At 45.2% G+C, this 19393-nt stretch overlaps 1 protein-coding gene across 1 annotated transcript in view; it reads left to right on the forward strand.

Annotated features, from left to right (window-relative positions):
* The first annotated feature begins 2588 nt into the window (after positions 1–2588).
* LOC137426509 (Golgi resident protein GCP60) overlaps positions 2589–19393 on the forward strand; it is a 44455-nt gene continuing 27650 nt past the window's right edge. Inside the window, exon 1 of the mRNA XM_078769176.1 lies at positions 2589–2958. Coding sequence (XP_078625302.1) covers positions 2673–2958 — 286 coding nt within the window. The 5' untranslated portion in view covers positions 2589–2672. The remainder of the gene's footprint in view (positions 2959–19393) is intronic.

A 19393-nucleotide genomic window follows, 5' to 3' on the forward strand; every position in this document is an offset into this window, starting at 1 on the left:
AGTCATTTTGTTTCCTCGTTCCTTGCCCGATAAACCCGCTCCATTCTCTATCACCTTCCCTCCTCCTGCTGTAAATCCACTCTTCGTTCCAAGTCTCCTATCACTCGAAATCCCTCACCTGCTTTCAGTTTTCTCCTCCCCTTCCCTTTACTCCTCCCTTCCATTTACCCCTCCCCTTCCTTTTACCCCTCCCCTTCCCTTTACTCCTCCCTTCCCTTTACTCCTCCCTTCCATTTACCCCTCCCCTTCCTTTTACCCCTCCCCTTCCCTTTACTCCTCCCTTCCATTTACCCCTCCCCTTCCTTTTACCCCTCCCCTTCCTTTTACCCCTCCCCTTCCTTTACTCCTCCCTTCCCTTTACCCCTCCCCTTCCTTTTACTCCTCCCTTCCCCTTAACCCTCCCCTTTACCCCTCCCCTTCCCTTTACTCCTCCCTTCCCCTTACCCCTCCCCTTCCTTTTCCCCCTCCCCTTCCCTTTACTCCTCCCTTCCCCTTACCCCTCTCCTTCCTTTTACTCCTCCCTTCCCTTTACCCTCCCCTTACTCCTCCCTTCCCTTTACTCCTCCCTTCCCTTTACCCCCCCTTTACTCCTCCCTTCCCTTTACCCCCCCCTTACTCCTCCTTTCCCTTTACCCCCCCTCTTTACTCCTCCCTTCCCTTTACTCCTCCCTTCCATTTACCCCTCCCCTTCCTTTTACCCCTCCCCTTTACTCCTCCCTTCCCTTTACCCCTCCCCTTCCTTTTACCCCTCCCCTTCCCTTTACTCCTCCCTTCCCATTACCCCTCCCCTTCCCTTTATTCCTCCCCTGCCCCTTACCCGTCCGCTTCCATCCTTATACTGGCCACGTTATCTTCCTTTCCTCCTCCCACTCTCATACCTCCTTCCCCTCCTCCAGTCCTCCCTCTCTTCTTCCTGATCCCCCTCTTCCTCCATCCCCTCCCCCTTGCACTCCCCCTTACACTCATTCAATCCCTCCCCTACCCCTTCTATGCTACGCTACATTTCCACTTACACTTACTCCTTCCTCTTACCCATCGTTTCTTCACTCATCCCCTCCCCTCTTCCTCTCCCATCATCCGGCCCTGCTCACCCCTCGCCTCCCTCCTCACCCTCGTCCCACCTCCTCTTTGACCCCCCCTTCCTCTTTGACTCCCCATCTCCTTTGACTTCGCCTCTCCTTTGACTCCCCCCTCCCAGACCTTTGACTCCCTCCTCCCAGACCTTTGTCTCCCCCCTTTCCCTTTGTCTCCCCCTCCCCTTTGTCTCCCCCCTCCCCTTTGTCTCCTCCCCTTTGTCTCCCCCCTCCCCTTTTTCTTCCCCCTCCCCTTTTTCTCCCCCCTCCCCTTTTTCTCCCTCCTCCCCTTTTTCTCCCTCCTCCCCTTTCTCCCCGTTCCCCTTTCTCCCCCCTCCCTTTCTCCCCTCTTCCCCTTTGTCTCCCCCCTCCCCTTTGTCTCCCCCCTCCCCTTTGTCTCCCCTCCTCCACTTGGTCTCCACCCCTCCCCTTTGTCTCCCCTCCTACCCTTTGTCTCCCTCCTACCCTTTGTCTCCCTCCTCCCCTTTGTCTACCCCCTCCCCTTTGTCTCCCCCCCTCCCCTTTGTCTCCCCTCCTCCCCTTTGTCTCCCTCTCCTTCCCCTTTGTCTCCCCCCCCTTCCCCTTTGTCTCCCCCCCTCCCCTTTGTCTCCCCCCTCCCCTTTGTCTCCCCCCCTTCCCCTTTGTCTCCCCCCCTTCCCCTTTGTCTCCCCTCCTCCCCCTTTGTCTCCCCCCCCTTCCCCTTTGTCTCCCCCCCTTCCCCTTTGTCTCCCCCCCCTTCCCCTTTGTCTCCCCCCCCTTCCCCTTTGTCTCCCCCCTTCCCCTTTGTCTCCCCCCCCGTTCCCCTTTGTCTCCCCCCCTTCCCCTTTGTCTCCCCCCCTTCCCCTTTGTCTCCCCCCCTTCCCCTTTGTCTCCCCCCCTTCCCCTTTGTCTCCCCCCCCTTCCCCTTTGTCTCCCCCCCCTTCCCCTTTGTCTCCCCCCTTCCCCTTTGTCTCCCCTCCTCCCCCTTTGTCTCCCCCCCTTCCCCTTTGTCTCCCCCCCCTTCCCCTTTGTCTCCCCCCCCTTCCCCTTTGTCTCCCCCCTTCCCCTTTGTCTCCCCCCCTTCCCCTTTGTCTCCCCCCCCTCCCCTTTGTCTCCCCCCCCCTTCGCCTTTGTCTCCCCCCCCTTCCCCTTTGTCTCCCCCCCTTCCCCTTTGTCTCACCCCCCCCTTCCCCTTTGTCTCACCCCCCCCTTCCCCTTTGTCTCACCCCCCCTTCCCCTTTGTCTCACCCCCCTTCCCCTTTGTCTCACCCCCCCTTCCCCTTTGTCTCACCCCCCCTGCCCCTTTGTCTCACCCCCCCCTTCCCCTTTGTCTCACCCCCCCCCTTCCCCTTTGTCTCACCCCCCCCCTTCCCCTTTGTCTCACCCCCCCCCTTCCCCTTTGTCTCACCCCCCCCCTTCCCCTTTGTCTCACCCCTTCCCCTTCGACTATCGACTCCCCTATCCCCTTCGATTGTCCTCCTCCCTCCCCTCGACTGGCCCCTTCCTCCTCTCGACTGGCCCCTTCCTCCTCGACTCCTCCTCATCCCTTTGTCTCCCCTTCCCCTCCCCTCTCCTCTCCGCCCCTAAACCTTACCACATTCCTCTGTTTCTCCAGAACCCATGGTAACCTCCAGCTCTCCACCTCCCGCCCAAAACTCTGTTTCTTCCCGTTCCGCCCTCTCCGCTCCTGGTGCGTTGTGGCGGTTTCTTTCTTTCACGCCGGACGAGGCAATGGCGCAGCTCGGCCTCGCGTGTGAACAATCGCAACAACAACAACAACAACCACAACCACTTGAGAAAGACAAACCTGTCACGGGACTCACGGCCTCAGCTTTGGCCTCCATCGAGGAGAAGTGGGATTTACCGCTGAGCACTCTTTGCTGTCTGGCGCAGGGATTTTACCGAGGTGAGTGAAGGAGAGCGACGAGCGGTCATTTGTGAGAGGACAAACATGTTGTGTTTGGTTGTGGTGGAGCGATGGAAGAGCTGCCGTGACGATGTATGGCGATGTATGGCGATGTATGGCGATAAAGGGGGACTGTCGCAGATCTGGTGAGGTTGGTGTTTGTATCCTTGTACCGGGAGTGAGTGAGTGATCGAGTGAGTGAGTGATCGAGTGAGTGAGTGAGTGATCGAGTGAGTGAGTGAGTGATCGAGTGAGTGAGTGATCGAGTGATCGAGTGGGTGAGTGATCGAGTGAGTTATCGAGTGAGTGAGTGAGTGAGGGAGTTATCGAGTGAGTGAGTGAGTGATCGATTGAGTGAGTGAGTGAGTGAGTGAGGGAGTTATCGAGTGAGTGAGTGAGTGATCGATTGAGTGAGCGAGTGAGTGATCGAGCGAGTGAGTGAGTGATCGAGTGAGTTATCGAGTGAGTGAGTGAGTGAGGGAGTTATCGAGTGAGTGAGGGAGTTATCGAGTGAGTGAGTGAGGGAGTGATCGAGTGAGTCAGTGATCGAGTGAGTGAGTGAGTGATCGAGTAAGTGAGTGAGTGATCGAGTGAGTGAGTGAGTGATCGAGTAAGTGAGTGAGTGATCGAGTGAGTGAGTGAGTGATCGAGTGAGTGAGTGAGTGATCGAGTGAGTGAGTGAGTGATCGAGTGAGTGAGTGAGTGATCGAGTGAGTGAGTGAGTGATCGAGCGAGTGAGTGAGTGATCGAGTGAGTTATCGAGTGAGTGAGTGAGTGAGGGAGTTATCGAGTGAGTGAGGGAGTTATCGAGTGAGTGAGTGAGTGATGGAGTTATCGAGTGAGTGAGTGAGTGATCGATTGATTGAGTGAGTGAGTGAGGGAGTTATCGAGTGAGTGAGTGAGTGATCGAGTGAGTGAGTGAGTGAGTGATCGAGCGAGTGAGTGAGTGAGTGATCGAGCGAGTGAGTGATCGAGCGAGTGAGCGAGTGAGTGAGTGATCGAGTGAGTGAGTGATCGAGTGAGTGAGTGATCGAGTGAGTCAGTGATCGAGTGAGTGAGTGATCGAGTGAGTCAGTGATCGAGTGAGTGAGTGAGTGATCGAGTGAGTGAGTGAGTGATCGAGTGAGTGAGTGAGTGATCGAGTAAGTGAGTGAGTGATCGAGTAAGTGAGTGAGTGATCGAGTGAGTGAGTGAGTGATCGAGTGAGTGAGTGAGTGATTGAGTGAGTGAGTGAGTGATCGAGTGAGTGAGTGAGTGATCGAGTGAGTGAGTGATCGAGTGAGTGAGTGAGTGATCGAGTGAGTGAGTGAGTGATCGAGTGAGTGAGTGAGTGATCGAGTGAGTGAGTGAGTGATCGAGTGAGTGAGTGAGTGATCGAGTGAGTGAGTGATCGAGTGAGTGATCGAGCAAGTGAGTGAGTGATCGAGCGAGTGAGTGATCGAGCGAGTGAGTGAGTGATCGAGCGAGCGAGTTATCGAGCGAGTGAGTGATCGAGCAAGTGAGTGAGTGATCGAGCGAGTGAGTGATCGAGCGAGTGAGTGATCGAGCGAGTGAGTGAGTGATCGAGCGAGTGAGTGAGTGATCGAGCGAGTGAGTGAGTGATCGAGCGAGTGAGTGATCGAGTGAGTGAGTGAGTGATCGAGTGAGTGAGTGATCGAGTGAGTGAGTGATCGAGCGAGTGAGTGATCGAGCGAGTGAGTGAGTGATCGAGTGAGTGAGTGATCGAGTGAGTGAGTGAGTGATCGAGTGAGTGAGTGATCGAGTGAGTGAGTGAGTGATCGAGCGAGTGAGTGATCGAGTAAGTGAGTGAGTGAGTGATCAAGTAAGTGAGTGAGTGAGCAAGTAAGTGAGTGAGTGAGCGAGTGAGTGAGCAAGGGAGTGAGTGAGCAAGCGAGTGAGTGACTGAGCAAGGGAGTGAGTGAGCGAGTGAGTCATTGAGTGAGTGAGCGAGTGAGTGAGCAAGTGAGTGAGTGAGCGAGCTTATTCCCAAAGTGCGTGTTGAGGTGGTTGTTTGGCCCCAATTGCTAGGTGAGTGGGTGACGTTATTCCCAAAATACCTAGTCAGTTGGTGACGTTATTCCCAAAATACCTAGTCAGTTGGTGACGTTATTCCCAAAATACCTAGTCAGTTGGTGACGTTATTCCCAAAATACCTAGTCAGTTGGTGACGTTATTCCCAAAATACCGAGTCAGTTGGTGACGTTATTCCCAAAATACCTAGTCAGTTGGTGACGTTATTCCCAAAATACCTAATCAGTTGGTGACGTTATTCCCAAAATACCTAGTCAGTTGGTGACGTTATTCCCAAAATACCTAGTCAGTTGGTGTCGTTATTCCCAAAATACCTAGTCAGTTGGTGTCGTTATTCCCAAAATACCTAGTCAGTTGGTGACGTTATTCCCAAAATACCTAGTCAGTTGGTGACGTTATTCCCAAAATACCTAGTCAGTTGGTGACGTTATTCCCAAAATACCTAGTCAGTTGGTGACGTTATTCCCAAAATACCGAGTCAGTTGGTGACGTTATTCCCAAAATACCTAGTCAGTTGGTGACGTTATTCCCAAAATACCTAATCAGTTGGTGACGTTATTCCCAAAATACCTAGTCAGTTGGTGACGTTATTCCCAAAATACCTAGTCAGTTGGTGTCGTTATTCCCAAAATACCTAGTCAGTTGGTGTCGTTATTCCCAAAATACCTAGTCAGTTGGTGACGTTATTCCCAAAATACCTAGTCAGTTGGTGTCGTTATTCCCAAAATACCTAGTCAGTTGGTGTCGTTATTCCCAAAATACCGAGTCAGTTGGTGACGTTATTCCCAAAATACCTAGTCAGTTGGTGACGTTATTCCCAAAATACCTAATCAGTTGGTGACGTTATTCCCAAAATACCTAGTCAGTTGGTGTCGTTATTCCCAAAATACCTAGTCAGTTGGTGTCGTTATTCCCAAAATACCTAGTCAGTTGGTGACGTTATTCCCAAAATACCTAGTCAGTTGGTGTCGTTATTCCCAAAATACCTAGTCAGTTGGTGTCGTTATTCCCAAAATACCTAGTCAGTTGGTGTCGTTGTTCCCAAAATACCTAGTCAGTTGGTGACGTTATTCCCAAAATACCTAGTCAGTTGGTGTCGTTATTCCCAAAATACCTAGTCAGTTGGTGACGTTATTCCCAAAATACCTAGTCAGTTGGTGACGTTATTCCCAAAATACCTAGTCAGTTGGTGACGTTATTCCCAAAATACCTAGTCAGTTGGTGACGTTATTCCCAAAATACCTAGTCAGTTGGTGTCGTTATTCCCAAAATACCTAGTCAGTTGGTGGCGTTATTCCCAAAATACCTAGTCAGTTGGTGACGTTATTCCCAAAATACCTAGTCAGTTGGTGACGTTATTCCCAAAATACCTAGTCAGTTGGTGACGTTATTCCCAAAATACCTAGTCAGTTGGTGACGTTATTCCCAAAATACCTAGTCAGTTGGTGATGTTATTCCCAAAATACCTAGTCAGTTGGTGTTGTTATTCCCAAAATACCTAGTCAGTTGGTGTTGTTATTCCCAAAATACCTAGTCAGTTGGTGACGTTATTCCCAAAATACCTAGTCAGTTGGTGACGTTATTCCCAAAATACCTAGTCAGTTGGTGACGTTATTCCCAAAATACCTAGTCAGTTGGTGACGTTATTCCCAAAATACCTAGTCAGTTGGTGTCGTTATTCCCAAAATACCTAGTCAGTTGGTGATGTTATTCCCAAAATACCTAGTCAGTTGGTGACGTTATTCCCAAAATACCTAGTCAGTTGGTGACGTTATTCCCAAAATACATAGTCAGTTGGTGACGTTATTCCCAAAATACCTAGTCAGTTGGTGACGTTATTCCCAAAATACCTAGTCAGTTGGTGACGTTATTCCCAAAATACCTAGTCAGTTGGTGACGTTATTCCCAAAATACCTAGTCAGTTGGTGACGTTATTCCCAAAATACCTAGTCAGTTGGTGACGTTATTCCCAAAATACCTAGTCAGTTGGTGACGTTATTCCCAAAATACCTAGTCAGTTGGTGACGTTATTCCCAAAATACCTAGTCAGTTGGTGTCGTTATTCCCAAAATACCTAGTCAGTTGGTGTCGTTATTCCCAAAATACCTAGTCAGTTGGTGTCGTTGTTCCCAAAATACCTAGTCAGTTGGTGACGTTATTCCCAAAATACCTAATCAGTTGGTGTCGTTATTCCCAAAATACCTAGTCAGTTGGTGACGTTATTCCCAAAATACCTAGTCAGTTGGTGTCGTTATTCCCAAAATACCTAGTCAGTTGGTGACGTTATTCCCAAAATACCTAGTCAGTTGGTGACGTTATTCCCAAAATACCTAGTCAGTTGGTGACGTTATTCCCAAAATACCTAGTCAGTTGGTGACGTTATTCCCAAAATACCTAGTCAGTTGGTGTCGTTATTCCCAAAATACCTAGTCAGTTGGTGACGTTATTCCCAAAATACCTAGTCAGTTGGTGACGTTATTCCCAAAATACCTAGTCAGTTGGTGACGTTATTCCCAAAATACCTAGTCAGTTGGTGACGTTATTCCCAAAATACCTAGTCAGTTGGTGATGTTATTCCCAAAATACCTAGTCAGTTGGTGACGTTATTCCCAAAATACCTAGTCAGTTGGTGACGTTATTCCCAAAATACCTAGTCAGTTGGTGACGTTATTCCCAAAATACCTAGTCAGTTGGTGTCGTTATTCCCAAAATACCTAGTCAGTTGGTGTCGTTATTCCCAAAATACCTAGTCAGTTGGTGTCGTTCCCAAAATACCTAGTCAGTTGGTGACGTTATTCCCAAAATACCTAGTCAGTTGGTGTCGTTATTCCCAAAATACCTAGTCAGTTGGTGACGTTATTCCCAAAATACCTAGTCAGTTGGTGACGTTATTCCCAAAATACCTAGTCAGTTGGTGACGTTATTCCCAAAATACCTAGTCAGTTGGTGATGTTATTCCCAAAATACCTATTCAGTTGGTGTCGTTATTCCCAAAATACCTAGTCAGTTGGTGGCGTTATTCCCAAAATACCTAGTCAGTTGGTGACGTTATTCCCAAAATACCTAGTCAGTTGGTGACGTTATTCCCAAAATACCTAGTCAGTTGGTGACGTTATTCCCAAAATACCTAGTCAGTTGGTGATGTTATTCCCAAAATACCTAGTCAGTTGGTGATGTTATTCCCAAAATACCTAGTCAGTTGGTGTTGTTATTCCCAAAATACCTAGTCAGTTGTTGTTGTTATTCCCAAAATACCTAGTCAGTTGGTGACGTTATTCCCAAAATACCTAGTCAGTTGGTGACGTTATTCCCAAAATACCTAGTCAGTTGGTGACGTTATTCCCAAAATACCTAGTCAGTTGGTGACGTTATTCCCAAAATACCTAGTCAGTTGGTGACGTTATTCCCAAAATACCTAGTCAGTTGGTGACGTTATTCCCAAAATACCTAGTCAGTTGGTGACGTTATTCCCAAAATACCTAGTCAGTTGGTGTCGTTATTCCCAAAATACCTAGTCAGTTGGTGATGTTATTCCCAAAATACCTAGTCAGTTGGTGACGTTATTCCCAAAATACCTAGTCAGTTGGTGAGGTTATTCCCAAAATACCTAGTCAGTTGGTGACGTTATTCCCAAAATACCTAGTCAGTTGGTGATGTTATTCCCAAAATACCTAGTCAGTTGGTGACGTTATTCCCAAAATACCTAGTCAGTTGGTGACGTTATTCCCAAAATACCTAGTCAGTTGGTGACGTTATTCCCAAAATACCTAGTCAGTTGGTGACGTTATTCCCAAAATACCTAGTCAGTTGGTGACGTTATTCCCAAAATACCTAGTCAGTTGGTGACGTTATTCCCAAAATACCTAGTCAGTTGGTGACGTTATTCCCAAAATACCGAGTCAGTTGGTGACGTTATTCCCAAAATACCTAGTCAGTTGGTGACGTTATTCCCAAAATACCTAATCAGTTGGTGACGTTATTCCCAAAATACCTAGTCAGTTGGTGACGTTATTCCCAAAATACCGAGTCAGTTGGTGACGTTATTCCCAAAATACCTAGTCAGTTGGTGACGTTATTCCCAAAATACCTAATCAGTTGGTGACGTTATTCCCAAAATACCTAGTCAGTTGGTGACGTTATTCCCAAAATACCGAGTCAGTTGGTGACGTTATTCCCAAAATACCTAGTCAGTTGGTGACGTTATTCCCAAAATACCTAATCAGTTGGTGACGTTATTCCCAAAATACCTAGTCAGTTGGTGTCATTATTCCCAAAATACCTAGTCAGTTGGTGTCGTTATTCCCAAAATACTTAGTCAGTTGGTGTCGTTATTCCCAAAATACCGAGTCAGTTGGTGACGTTATTCCCAAAATACCTAGTCAGTTGGTGACGTTATTCCCAAAATACCTAATCAGTTGGTGACGTTATTCCCAAAATACCTAGTCAGTTGGTGACGTTATTCCTAAAATACCTAGTCAGTTGGTGTCGTTGTTCCCAAAATACCTAGTCAGTTGGTGTCGTTGTTCCCAAAATACCGTCAGTTGGTGACGTTATTCCCAAAATACCTAGTCAGTTGGTGACGTTATTCCCAAAATACCTAGTCAGTTGGTGACGTTATTCCCAAAATACCTAGTCAGTTGGTGACGTTATTCCCAAAATACCTAGTCAGTTGGTGACGTTATTCCCAAAATACCTAGTCAGTTGGTGTCGTTATTCCCAAAATACCTAGTCAGTTGGTGTCGTTATTCCCAAAATACCTAGTCAGTTGGTGTCGTTCCCAAAATACCTAGTCAGTTGGTGACGTTATTCCCAAAATACCTAGTCAGTTGGTGTCGTTATTCCCAAAATACCTAGTCAGTTGGTGACGTTATTCCCAAAATACCTAGTCAGTTGGTGACGTTATTCCCAAAATACCTAGTCAGTTGGTGACGTTATTCCCAAAATACCTAGTCAGTTGGTGATGTTATTCCCAAAATACCTATTCAGTTGGTGTCGTTATTCCCAAAATACCTAGTCAGTTGGTGGCGTTATTCCCAAAATACCTAGTCAGTTGGTGACGTTATTCCCAAAATACCTAGTCAGTTGGTGACGTTATTCCCAAAATACCTAGTCAGTTGGTGATGTTATTCCCAAAATACCTATTCAGTTGGTGTCGTTATTCCCAAAATACCTAGTCAGTTGGTGGCGTTATTCCCAAAATACCTAGTCAGTTGGTGATGTTATTCCCAAAATACCTAGTCAGTTGGTGACGTTATTCCCAAAATACCTAGTCAGTTGGTGACGTTATTCCCAAAATACCTAGTCAGTTGGTGACGTTATTCCCAAAATACCTAGTCAGTTGGTGACGTTATTCCCAAAATACCGAGTCAGTTGGTGACGTTATTCCCAAAATACCTAGTCAGTTGGTGACGTTATTCCCAAAATACCTAATCAGTTGGTGACGTTATTCCCAAAATACCTAGTCAGTTGGTGACGTTATTCCCAAAATACCTAGTCAGTTGGTGTCATTATTCCCAAAATACCTAGTCAGTTGGTGACGTTATTCCCAAAATACCTAGTCAGTTGGTGTCGTTATTCCCAAAATACCTAGTCAGTTGGTGTCGTTATTCCCAAAATACCAAGTCAGTTGGTGACGTTATTCCCAAAATACCTAGTCAGTTGGTGACGTTATTCCCAAAATACCTAATCAGTTGGTGACGTTATTCCCAAAATACCTAGTCAGTTGGTGTCGTTATTCCTAAAATACCTAGTCAGTTGGTGTCGTTGTTCCCAAAATACCTAGTCAGTTGGTGTCGTTGTTCCCAAAATACCGTCAGTTGGTGACGTTATTCCCAAAATACCTAGTCAGTTGGTGACGTTATTCCCAAAATACCTAGTCAGTTGGTGTCGTTATTCCTAAAATACCTAGTCAGTTGGTGTCGTTGTTCCCAAAATACCGTCAGTTGGTGTCGTTATTCCCAAAATACCTAGTCAGTTGGTGACGTTATTCCCAAAATACCTAGTCAGTTGGTGTCGTTATTCCCAAAATACCTAGTCAGTTGGTGACGTTATTCCCAAAATACCTAGTCAGTTGGTGACGTTATTCCCAAAATACCTAGTCAGTTGGTGACGTTATTCCCAAAATACCTAGTCAGTTGGTGATGTTATTCCCAAAATACCTAGTCAGCTGGTGTCGTTATTCCCAAAATACCTAGTCAGTTGGTGGCGTTATTCCCAAAATACCTAGTCAGTTGGTGACGTTATTCCCAAAATACCTAGTCAGTTGGTGACGTTATTCCCAAAATACCTAGTCAGTTGGTGACGTTATTCCCAAAATACCTAATCAGTTGGTGATGTTATTCCCAAAATACCTAGTCAGCTGGTGTCGTTATTCCCAAAATACCTAGTCAGTTGGTGGCGTTATTCCCAAAATACCTAGTCAGTTGGTGACGTTATTCCCAAAATACCTAGTCAGTTGGTGACGTTATTCCCAAAATACCTAGTCAGTTGGTGACGTTATTCCCAAAATACCTAGTCAGTTGGTGATGTTATTCCCAAAATACCTAGTCAGTTGGTGACGTTATTCCCAAAATACCTAGTCAGTTGGTGACGTTATTCCCAAAATACCTAGTCAGTTGGTGACGTTATTCCCAAAATACCTAGTCAGTTGGTGACGTTATTCCCAAAATGCCTAGTCAGTTGGTGACGTTATTCCCAAAATACCTAGTCAGTTGGTGTCGTTATTCCCAAAATACCTAGTCAGTTGGTGACGTTATTCCCAAAATACCTAGTCAGTTGGTGACGTTATTCCCAAAATACCTAGTCAGTTGGTGACGTTATTCCCAAAATACCTAGTCAGTTGGTGACGTTATTCCCAAAATACCTAGTCAGTTGGTGACGTTATTCCCAAAATACCTAGTCAGTTGGTGACGTTATTCCCAAAATACCTAGTCAGTTGGTGTCGTTATTCCCAAAATACCTAGTCAGTTGGTGATGTTATTCCCAAAATACCTAGTCAGTTGGTGACGTTATTCCCAAAATACCTAGTCAGTTGGTGACGTTATTCCCAAAATACCTAGTCAGTTGGTGACGTTATTCCCAAAATACCTAGTCAGTTGGTGATGTTATTCCCAAAATACCTAGTCAGTTGGTGATGTTATTCCCAAAATACCTAGTCAGTTGGTGACGTTATTCCCAAAATACCTAGTCAGTTGGTGACGTTATTCCCAAAATACCTAGTCAGTTGGTGATGTTATTCCTAAAATACCGAGTCAGTTGGTGACGTTATTCACAAAATAGCTAGTCAGTTGGTGACGTTATTCCCAAAATACCTAGTCAGTTGGTGACGTTATTCCCAAAATACCTAGTCAGTTGGTGACGTTATTCCCAAAATACCTAATCAGTTGGTGACGTTATTCCCAAAATACCTAGTCAGTTGGTGTCGTTATTCCCAAAATACCTAGTCAGTTGGTGTCGTTATTCCCAAAATACCTAGTCAGTTGGTGACGTTATTCCCAAAATACCTAGTCAGTTGGTGTCGTTATTCCCAAAATACCTAGTCAGTTGGTGTCGTTATTCCTAAAATACCTAGTCAGTTGGTGTCGTTGTTCCCAAAATACCTAGTCAGTTGGTGTCGTTATTCCCAAAATACCTAGTCAGTTGGTGACGTTATTCCCAAAATACCTAGTCAGTTGGTGTCGTTATTCCTAAAATACCTAGTCAGTTGGTGTCGTTGTTCCCAAAATACCTAGTCAGTTGGTGTCGTTATTCCCAAAATACCTAGTCAGTTGGTGACGTTGTTCCCAAAATACCTAGTCAGTTGGTGTCGTTATTCCCAAAATACCTAGTCAGTTGGTGACGTTATTCCCAAAATACCTAGTCAGTTGGTGTCGTTATTCCTAAAATACCTAGTCAGTTGGTGTCGTTGTTCCCAAAATACCGTCAGTTGGTGTCGTTATTCCCAAAATACCTAGTCAGTTGGTGACGTTATTCCCAAAATACCTAGTCAGTTGGTGTCGTTATTCCCAAAATACCTAGTCAGTTGGTGACGTTATTCCCAAAATACCTAGTCAGTTGGTGACGTTATTCCCAAAATACCTAGTCAGTTGGTGACGTTATTCCCAAAATACCTAGTCAGTTGGTGATGTTATTCCCAAAATACCTAGTCAGTTGGTGTCGTTATTCCCAAAATACCTAGTCAGTTGGTGGCGTTATTCCCAAAATACCTAGTCAGTTGGTGACGTTATTCCCAAAATACCTAGTCAGTTGGTGACGTTATTCCCAAAATACCTAGTCAGTTGGTGTCGTTATTCCCAAAATACCTAGTCAGTTGGTGACGTTATTCCCAAAATACCTAGTCAGTTGGTGACGTTATTCCCCAAATGCCTAGTCAGTTGGTGTCGTTTTTCCCAAAATACCTAGTCAGTTGGTGACGTTATTCCCAAAATACCTAGTCAGTTGGTGACGTTATTCCCAAAATACCTAGTCAGTTGGTGACGTTATTCCCCAAATGCCAAGTCAGTTGGTGAGGACGTGAGGTGGTTGTTTGGCCCCAATTGCTGGGTGAGTGAGTGACGTTATTCCCAAAGTACCTAGTCAGTTGGTGACGTTATTCCCAAAATACCTAGTCAGTTGGTGACGTTATTCCCAAAATACCTAGTCAGTTGGTGACGTTATTCCCAAAATACCTAGTCAGTTGGTGACGTTATTCCCAAAATACCTAGTCAGTTGGTGACGTTATTCCCAAAATACCTAGTCAGTTGGTGACGTTATTCCCAAAATACCTAGTCAGTTGGTGTCGTTATTCCCAAAATACCTAGTCAGTTGGTGACGTTATTCCCAAAATACCTAGTCAGTTGGTGACGTTATTCCCAAAATACCTAGTCAGTTGGTGACGTTATTCCCAAAATACCTAGTCAGTTGGTGACGTTATTCCCCAAATGCCAAGTCAGTTGGTGACGTTATTCCCCAAATGCCAAGTCAGTTGGTGAGGACGTGAGGTGGTTGTTTGGCCCCAATTGCTGGGTGAGTGAGTGACGTTATTCCCAAAGTACCTGGTTAGTTAGTGAGGCTGGTGTCTGCATCCATGTGCTTGGTGAGTGGGTGGGGGTTGTGTTAATAGTCGCCATGCTGGATGAGTTGTTGTTGTTGTTTTTGTTGTTTTTGTTGTTGTTGTTGTTGTTGTTGTATAGCTACGGACAGTTCTTTCAAATAAGGCCGCGGCATGGAGACAGCGGATCGATCTTGCAGGAGCACTCAGAGCTCCCCCCCCCACATCCAAGATGGTGTACCCCCACCTTCATGAAGTCAGGGCCACGACAAACTTAGAGGGAAAGGGAGACAGAAACAAGAGGGAAAGGGCCGGGCCATGGGGCACTCTGACCATGACCGCGCTGCCCTAACGAATCCGGGCAGCAGGGAAGAATGGGGAAGATTTAGCCCCGACTTGCGTTGGGGGTACAACCACCGCGAAGAGGCGTCCCTGGCTGTTGCTGGGTGAGTTGGTGAGATTGGTGTTCGTGATCACGTCCTGGTCGATGTCGGTGTTCCACCTGCTAGGTAAACCGGTCAGGTGAGGCCACTCTTTGCACCCATGCACTCGGTGCTCAGGTAAGGTTGCTGGTGAGGTCGGTGTAGGTAACCCAACTTGTGGTTGATCCAAATAAGGTTGTAAATGAGTTGTTGTCCGAATCGATGGTGGTGCCTGTCCTTCATTGAGCCCCCATTTCACCTTGTGCTGTTTACGTCTGAAGTTTGGTTCTTGTGCTTGTGTTTTTTTCTGATAAAACTATGCGGCTGGCCTTGGCCGGACATGGAAGTGGTTCCATTGGTGCTCTCGCCTTGCAGACTGTCGCTTGTCCAAGTATTGTTACCAAAAACAGTTGTCGGTGTACACGTCAACCCCAAATGTGATTAGATCGACTGTGTGAGCGTAAAAAATGTCGAGGTCGTAAGTGGGGGATTTATGTTTTCATTTTAAAATCGGAATCTTTATGGAACTCTCTGTGGTTCCGGTATTTGTGCGGTTTCCGCAAGTTGTTGGCCTTTGTCACCGAAGAGCTTTTCTCATTAAAAGTCACTGGTTTTGGAGTGGTCAAAAGGCTGATTTCTCCTGTATTTTGATACCTGTAAATAGATGCACGTTATTTTGTTTGTGCTCACTGAGCCGGCCTGAACGGGTCACCTTACATACAGTCGACCTGGCGGGATGGCCCAGACCAGGGGTTTCCAATACCAGGGTGGCAAACCGAACTTGAAACTGGGTTTTTGGGTTTTTGAATTGGGTTTTTGGGGTTTTTGATTTTGTTTAAAATAAATAATTTAAATTTAAAATATCCTGGGTTTTTTATTTTGTTAAAAAAAAAAATTTAAAGAAAAAAAATCCTGGGTTTTGGGGTTTTTGATTTTGCTTAAAAAAATAAATAATAAAAATTTAAAAAATCCTGGGTTTTGGGGTTTTTTATTTTGTTTAAAAATAATAATAATTAAAATAAAAAAAATCCTGGGTTTTGGGGTTTTTGATTTTGTTAAAAAAAAAAAATTAAAATTAAGAAAATCCTGGGTTTTGGGGTTTTTGGGCTTTTGGGTTTTTGATTTTGTTTAAAATAAAAAATTTAAATTAAAAAAATCCTGGGTTTTTGATTTTGTTAAAAAAAAAAATTAAAATAAAAAAAATCCTGGGTTTTGGGGTTTTTGATTTTGCTTAACAAAATAAATAATAAAAATTAAAAAAATCCTGGGTTTTGGGGTTTTTGATTTTGTTAAAAAAAAAAAATTAAAATTAAGAAAATCCTGGGTTTTGGGGTTTTTGGGTTTTTGGGCTTTTGGGTTTTTGATTTTGTTTAAAATAAAAAATTTAAATTAAAAAAATCCTGGGTTTTGGGGTTTTTGATTTTGCTTAAAAAAATAAATAATAAAAATTAAAAAAATCCTGGGTTTTGGGGTTTTTTATTTTGTTTAAAAATAATAATAATTAAAATAAAAAAAATCATGGGTTTTGGGGTTTTTGATTTTGCTTAAAAAAATAAATAATAAAAATTAAAAAAATCATGGGTTTTGGGGTTTTTGATTTTGCTTAAAAAAATAAATAATAAAAATTAAAAAAATCCTGGGTTTTGGGGTTTTTTATTTTGTTTAAAAATAATAATAATTAAAATAAAAAAAATCATGGGTTTTGGGGTTTTTGATTTTGCTTAAAAAAATAAATAATAAAAATTAAAAAAATCATGGGTTTTGGGGTTTTTGATTTTGCTTAAAAAAATAAATAATAAAAATTAAAAAAATCCTGGGTTTTGGGGTTTTTGATTTTGTTAAAAAAAAAAAATTAAAATTAAGAAAATCCTGGGTTTTGGGGTTTTTGGGTTTTTGGGCTTTTGGGTTTTTGATTTTGTTTAAAATAAAAAATTTAAATTAAAAAAATCCTGGGTTTTGGGGTTTTTGATTTTGCTTAAAAAAATAAATAATAAAAATTAAAAAAATCCTGGGTTTTGGGGTTTTTTATTTTGTTTAAAAATAATAATAATTAAAATAAAAAAAATCATGGGTTTTGGGGTTTTTGATTTTGCTTAAAAAAATAAATAATAAAAATTAAAAAAATCATGGGTTTTGGGGTTTTTGATTTTGCTTAAAAAAATAAATAATAAAAATTAAAAAAATCCTGGGTTTTGGGGTTTTTTATTTTGTTTAAAAAAAAAAATAATTAAAATAAAAAAAATCATGGGTTTTTGGGTTTTTGATTTTGTTAAAAAAAAAACATTAAAATTAAGAAAATCCTGGGTTTTGGGGTTTTGGGGTTTTTGGGCTTTTGGGTTTTTGATTTTGTTTAAAAAAAAAAAATTAAATTAAATAAATCCTGTTTTTTTTGTTTGTTTGTTTTTTTGTTTTTTTTTACGGCAAAAGACTTTTATCCGACAATTTTTATCACGGGTACCCACACCAAGTAGGAGGTGAATGTGATATCAAATTTTGGGTCCTGGACAAAAAAGTTTGGGAACCACTGGCCTTGACCCTAGAGGTACGCACACTCACCGCTCGGCCGTCTCGCCTGGGTTTGAATCTCGATGCAGCTGGAAATGGCCGTCCTGGTGTTTCGCATCAATCTGTGCAGATGGATATAACACCAGAGGACCGGTCTGCCGACACGGGTTGTTGGTGGGCGTTAAACACCATGTCGCCTTCATGAAGAGTAGGTGAGTAGTCGCCGCAACCCTGGCCAAATCACCTGCTTTCGAACGTCATGACTGGCCAGCCGGATGGTGAAAGACGGTCTTGCCAAATCCACAAGAAGGTCGGAATAATTGGGACTAAGGAAGTAGTGGCAGAAGTGTCGGTCATGTCATTTGCCATACTTATCCGAAGAAGACCATTCACATGACACGTTTGAACCACCTTGTCGATAAGTTGCTTTCCAGAGGTTGCTGCTCAGAGAGATTGCAGGCAGCGCAGTCGAGGAGCCTCGAAGACCACGCCATTTGCTACCCGCACACCAGGCAGCAATTTGTAATATTTTGAGGGTAACTCACCATCTCTTGACGAAGGACACTGTGGGATCTTTTATGCCCGCCATTTTCACGTCCACCCGAGGGACGGCACACACATTGACGCCTCGGCCTCCTTGCGAAACACCGGGATGCCGGCTCAGGATTCGAACCTTGACTTGCATGTGAAGAGGTTGTCGGATGCTGCCGCCTCCCACAAGTGTGGGTTTGCTAAAAGGACCTCATTTAATGGGTTTTGCTGCCACTTTGAAAATTCCTCTTTCACAAACAAATCTTCAATTCTCAGTTGTAGACTGTTTGAAGAGGCCAATCTTGACTTGCATTTCTATTGTGAGAGAGGATGCTCATGATTTTGAATGATGGGTGTGCAGACCGACAACAACAACCGTACAGATGTTTCGGTGAGCAAATTGCAATCCAGCTTTCCTCAAAATTCCACAGCAACTCAAAACCAAACTCGCGAACATCACACATTGCTTCAGTAACCTGGATAAATGGGAAAGGTGCCGACAGGATGGTGCAGAGGTAGCGCAGTTTTTGCGCTGCGGTGTCTGGGTCCGATTCCCGACATGATGGTAAATGAAACTGGCTCGGAGCGTCGTCGGTATGACATTGCCTCACTGAGTGTGTAATCCTTCGGATGGATGTTAAGCCAATTATCCCGTCTGTTAGCGTTAGTTGGCGGACGTTAAAGATCCCACGGTGTCCTTCGTGAAGAGTAGGCGGGCAGGGAGGGTAATTTCATCACCCTCTCTCCCCGCTTCATCATCCTCCTCCCCGCTTCATCACCCACCCTCCCCGCTTCATCACCCTCTCTCCCCGCTTCATCATCCTCCTCCCCGCTTCATCACCCACCCTCCCCGCTTCATCACCCTCCCTCCCCGTTTCATCACCCACCCTCCCCGCTTCATCACCCTCCCTCCCCGCTTCATCACCCTCCCTCCCCGCTTCATCACCCTCCCTCACCCCGTCATCACCCTCCTGCCCCGCTTCATCACCCTCCCTCTCCCCGTCATCACCCTCCTTCCCCGCTTCATCACCCATCCTCCCCGCTTCATCACCCTCCCTCCCCGCTTCATCATCCCCCCTCCCCGCTTCATCACCCTCCCTCCCCGCTTCATCATCCTCCCTCCTCGCTTCATCACCCACCCTCCCCGCTTCATCACCCACCCTCCCTGCTTCATCACCCACCCTACCCACATCATCAACATTCCCACGCCGCTTCAGCATCCTCCCCTCCTCACTTCATCGCCCATCCTCTGCCCATCCTCTGCCCCCTTCTCTGTCCATCCTCTACCCCTCTCTGCCCATCATCTGCCCCCCTTTCTGTCCATCCTCTGCTCCCCCTCTCTGCCCATTCTCTGCTCCCTTTCTCTGCCCATCATCTGCCCCCTTCTCTGTCCATCCTCTGCCCCCTCTTTCCCCATCATCTGCCCCCCTTTCTGTCCACCCTCTGCTCCCCCTCTCTGCCCCTCACTGCCCATCATCTGCCCCCTCTCTGCCCATCATCTGCCCCCCTCTCTGCCCATCCTCTGCCCCCCACTCTGCCCATCCTCTGCCCCCCTTTCTGTCCATCCTCTGCTCCCCCTCTCTGCCCATCCTCTGCCCCCTCTCTGCCTCCTCTCTGCCCATCCTCTGCTCCCTTACTGCTCCTCACGCTCTCCTCCCTCCTAGTTCTCCTGCAGCCCAATTCGTGAGTGAAGAAGCTGTTTTGTGCAGGATTTTGGAATGTTGGCTATCTATGGCAGCTGCTGATTCTTCATTTTCCTGCTTGTGCCATTAATAATAATAATAATAATAATTCATTTATTTTGTATAGCGCTTTTCAAGAAGCCCAAAGGCGCTTTGACAGAGTGCAAAACATAATGCATAACGATACATGAAAACAACAATTGCAAAAAGACAATAATCAATGGGGAAATATTTAA

This window comes from Myxine glutinosa, unplaced genomic scaffold (genome assembly GCF_964187855.1).
Source record: "Myxine glutinosa unplaced genomic scaffold, kmMyxGlut1.1 SCAFFOLD_1626, whole genome shotgun sequence".
In the NCBI taxonomy this organism is placed as follows: domain Eukaryota; kingdom Metazoa; phylum Chordata; class Myxini; order Myxiniformes; family Myxinidae; genus Myxine; species Myxine glutinosa.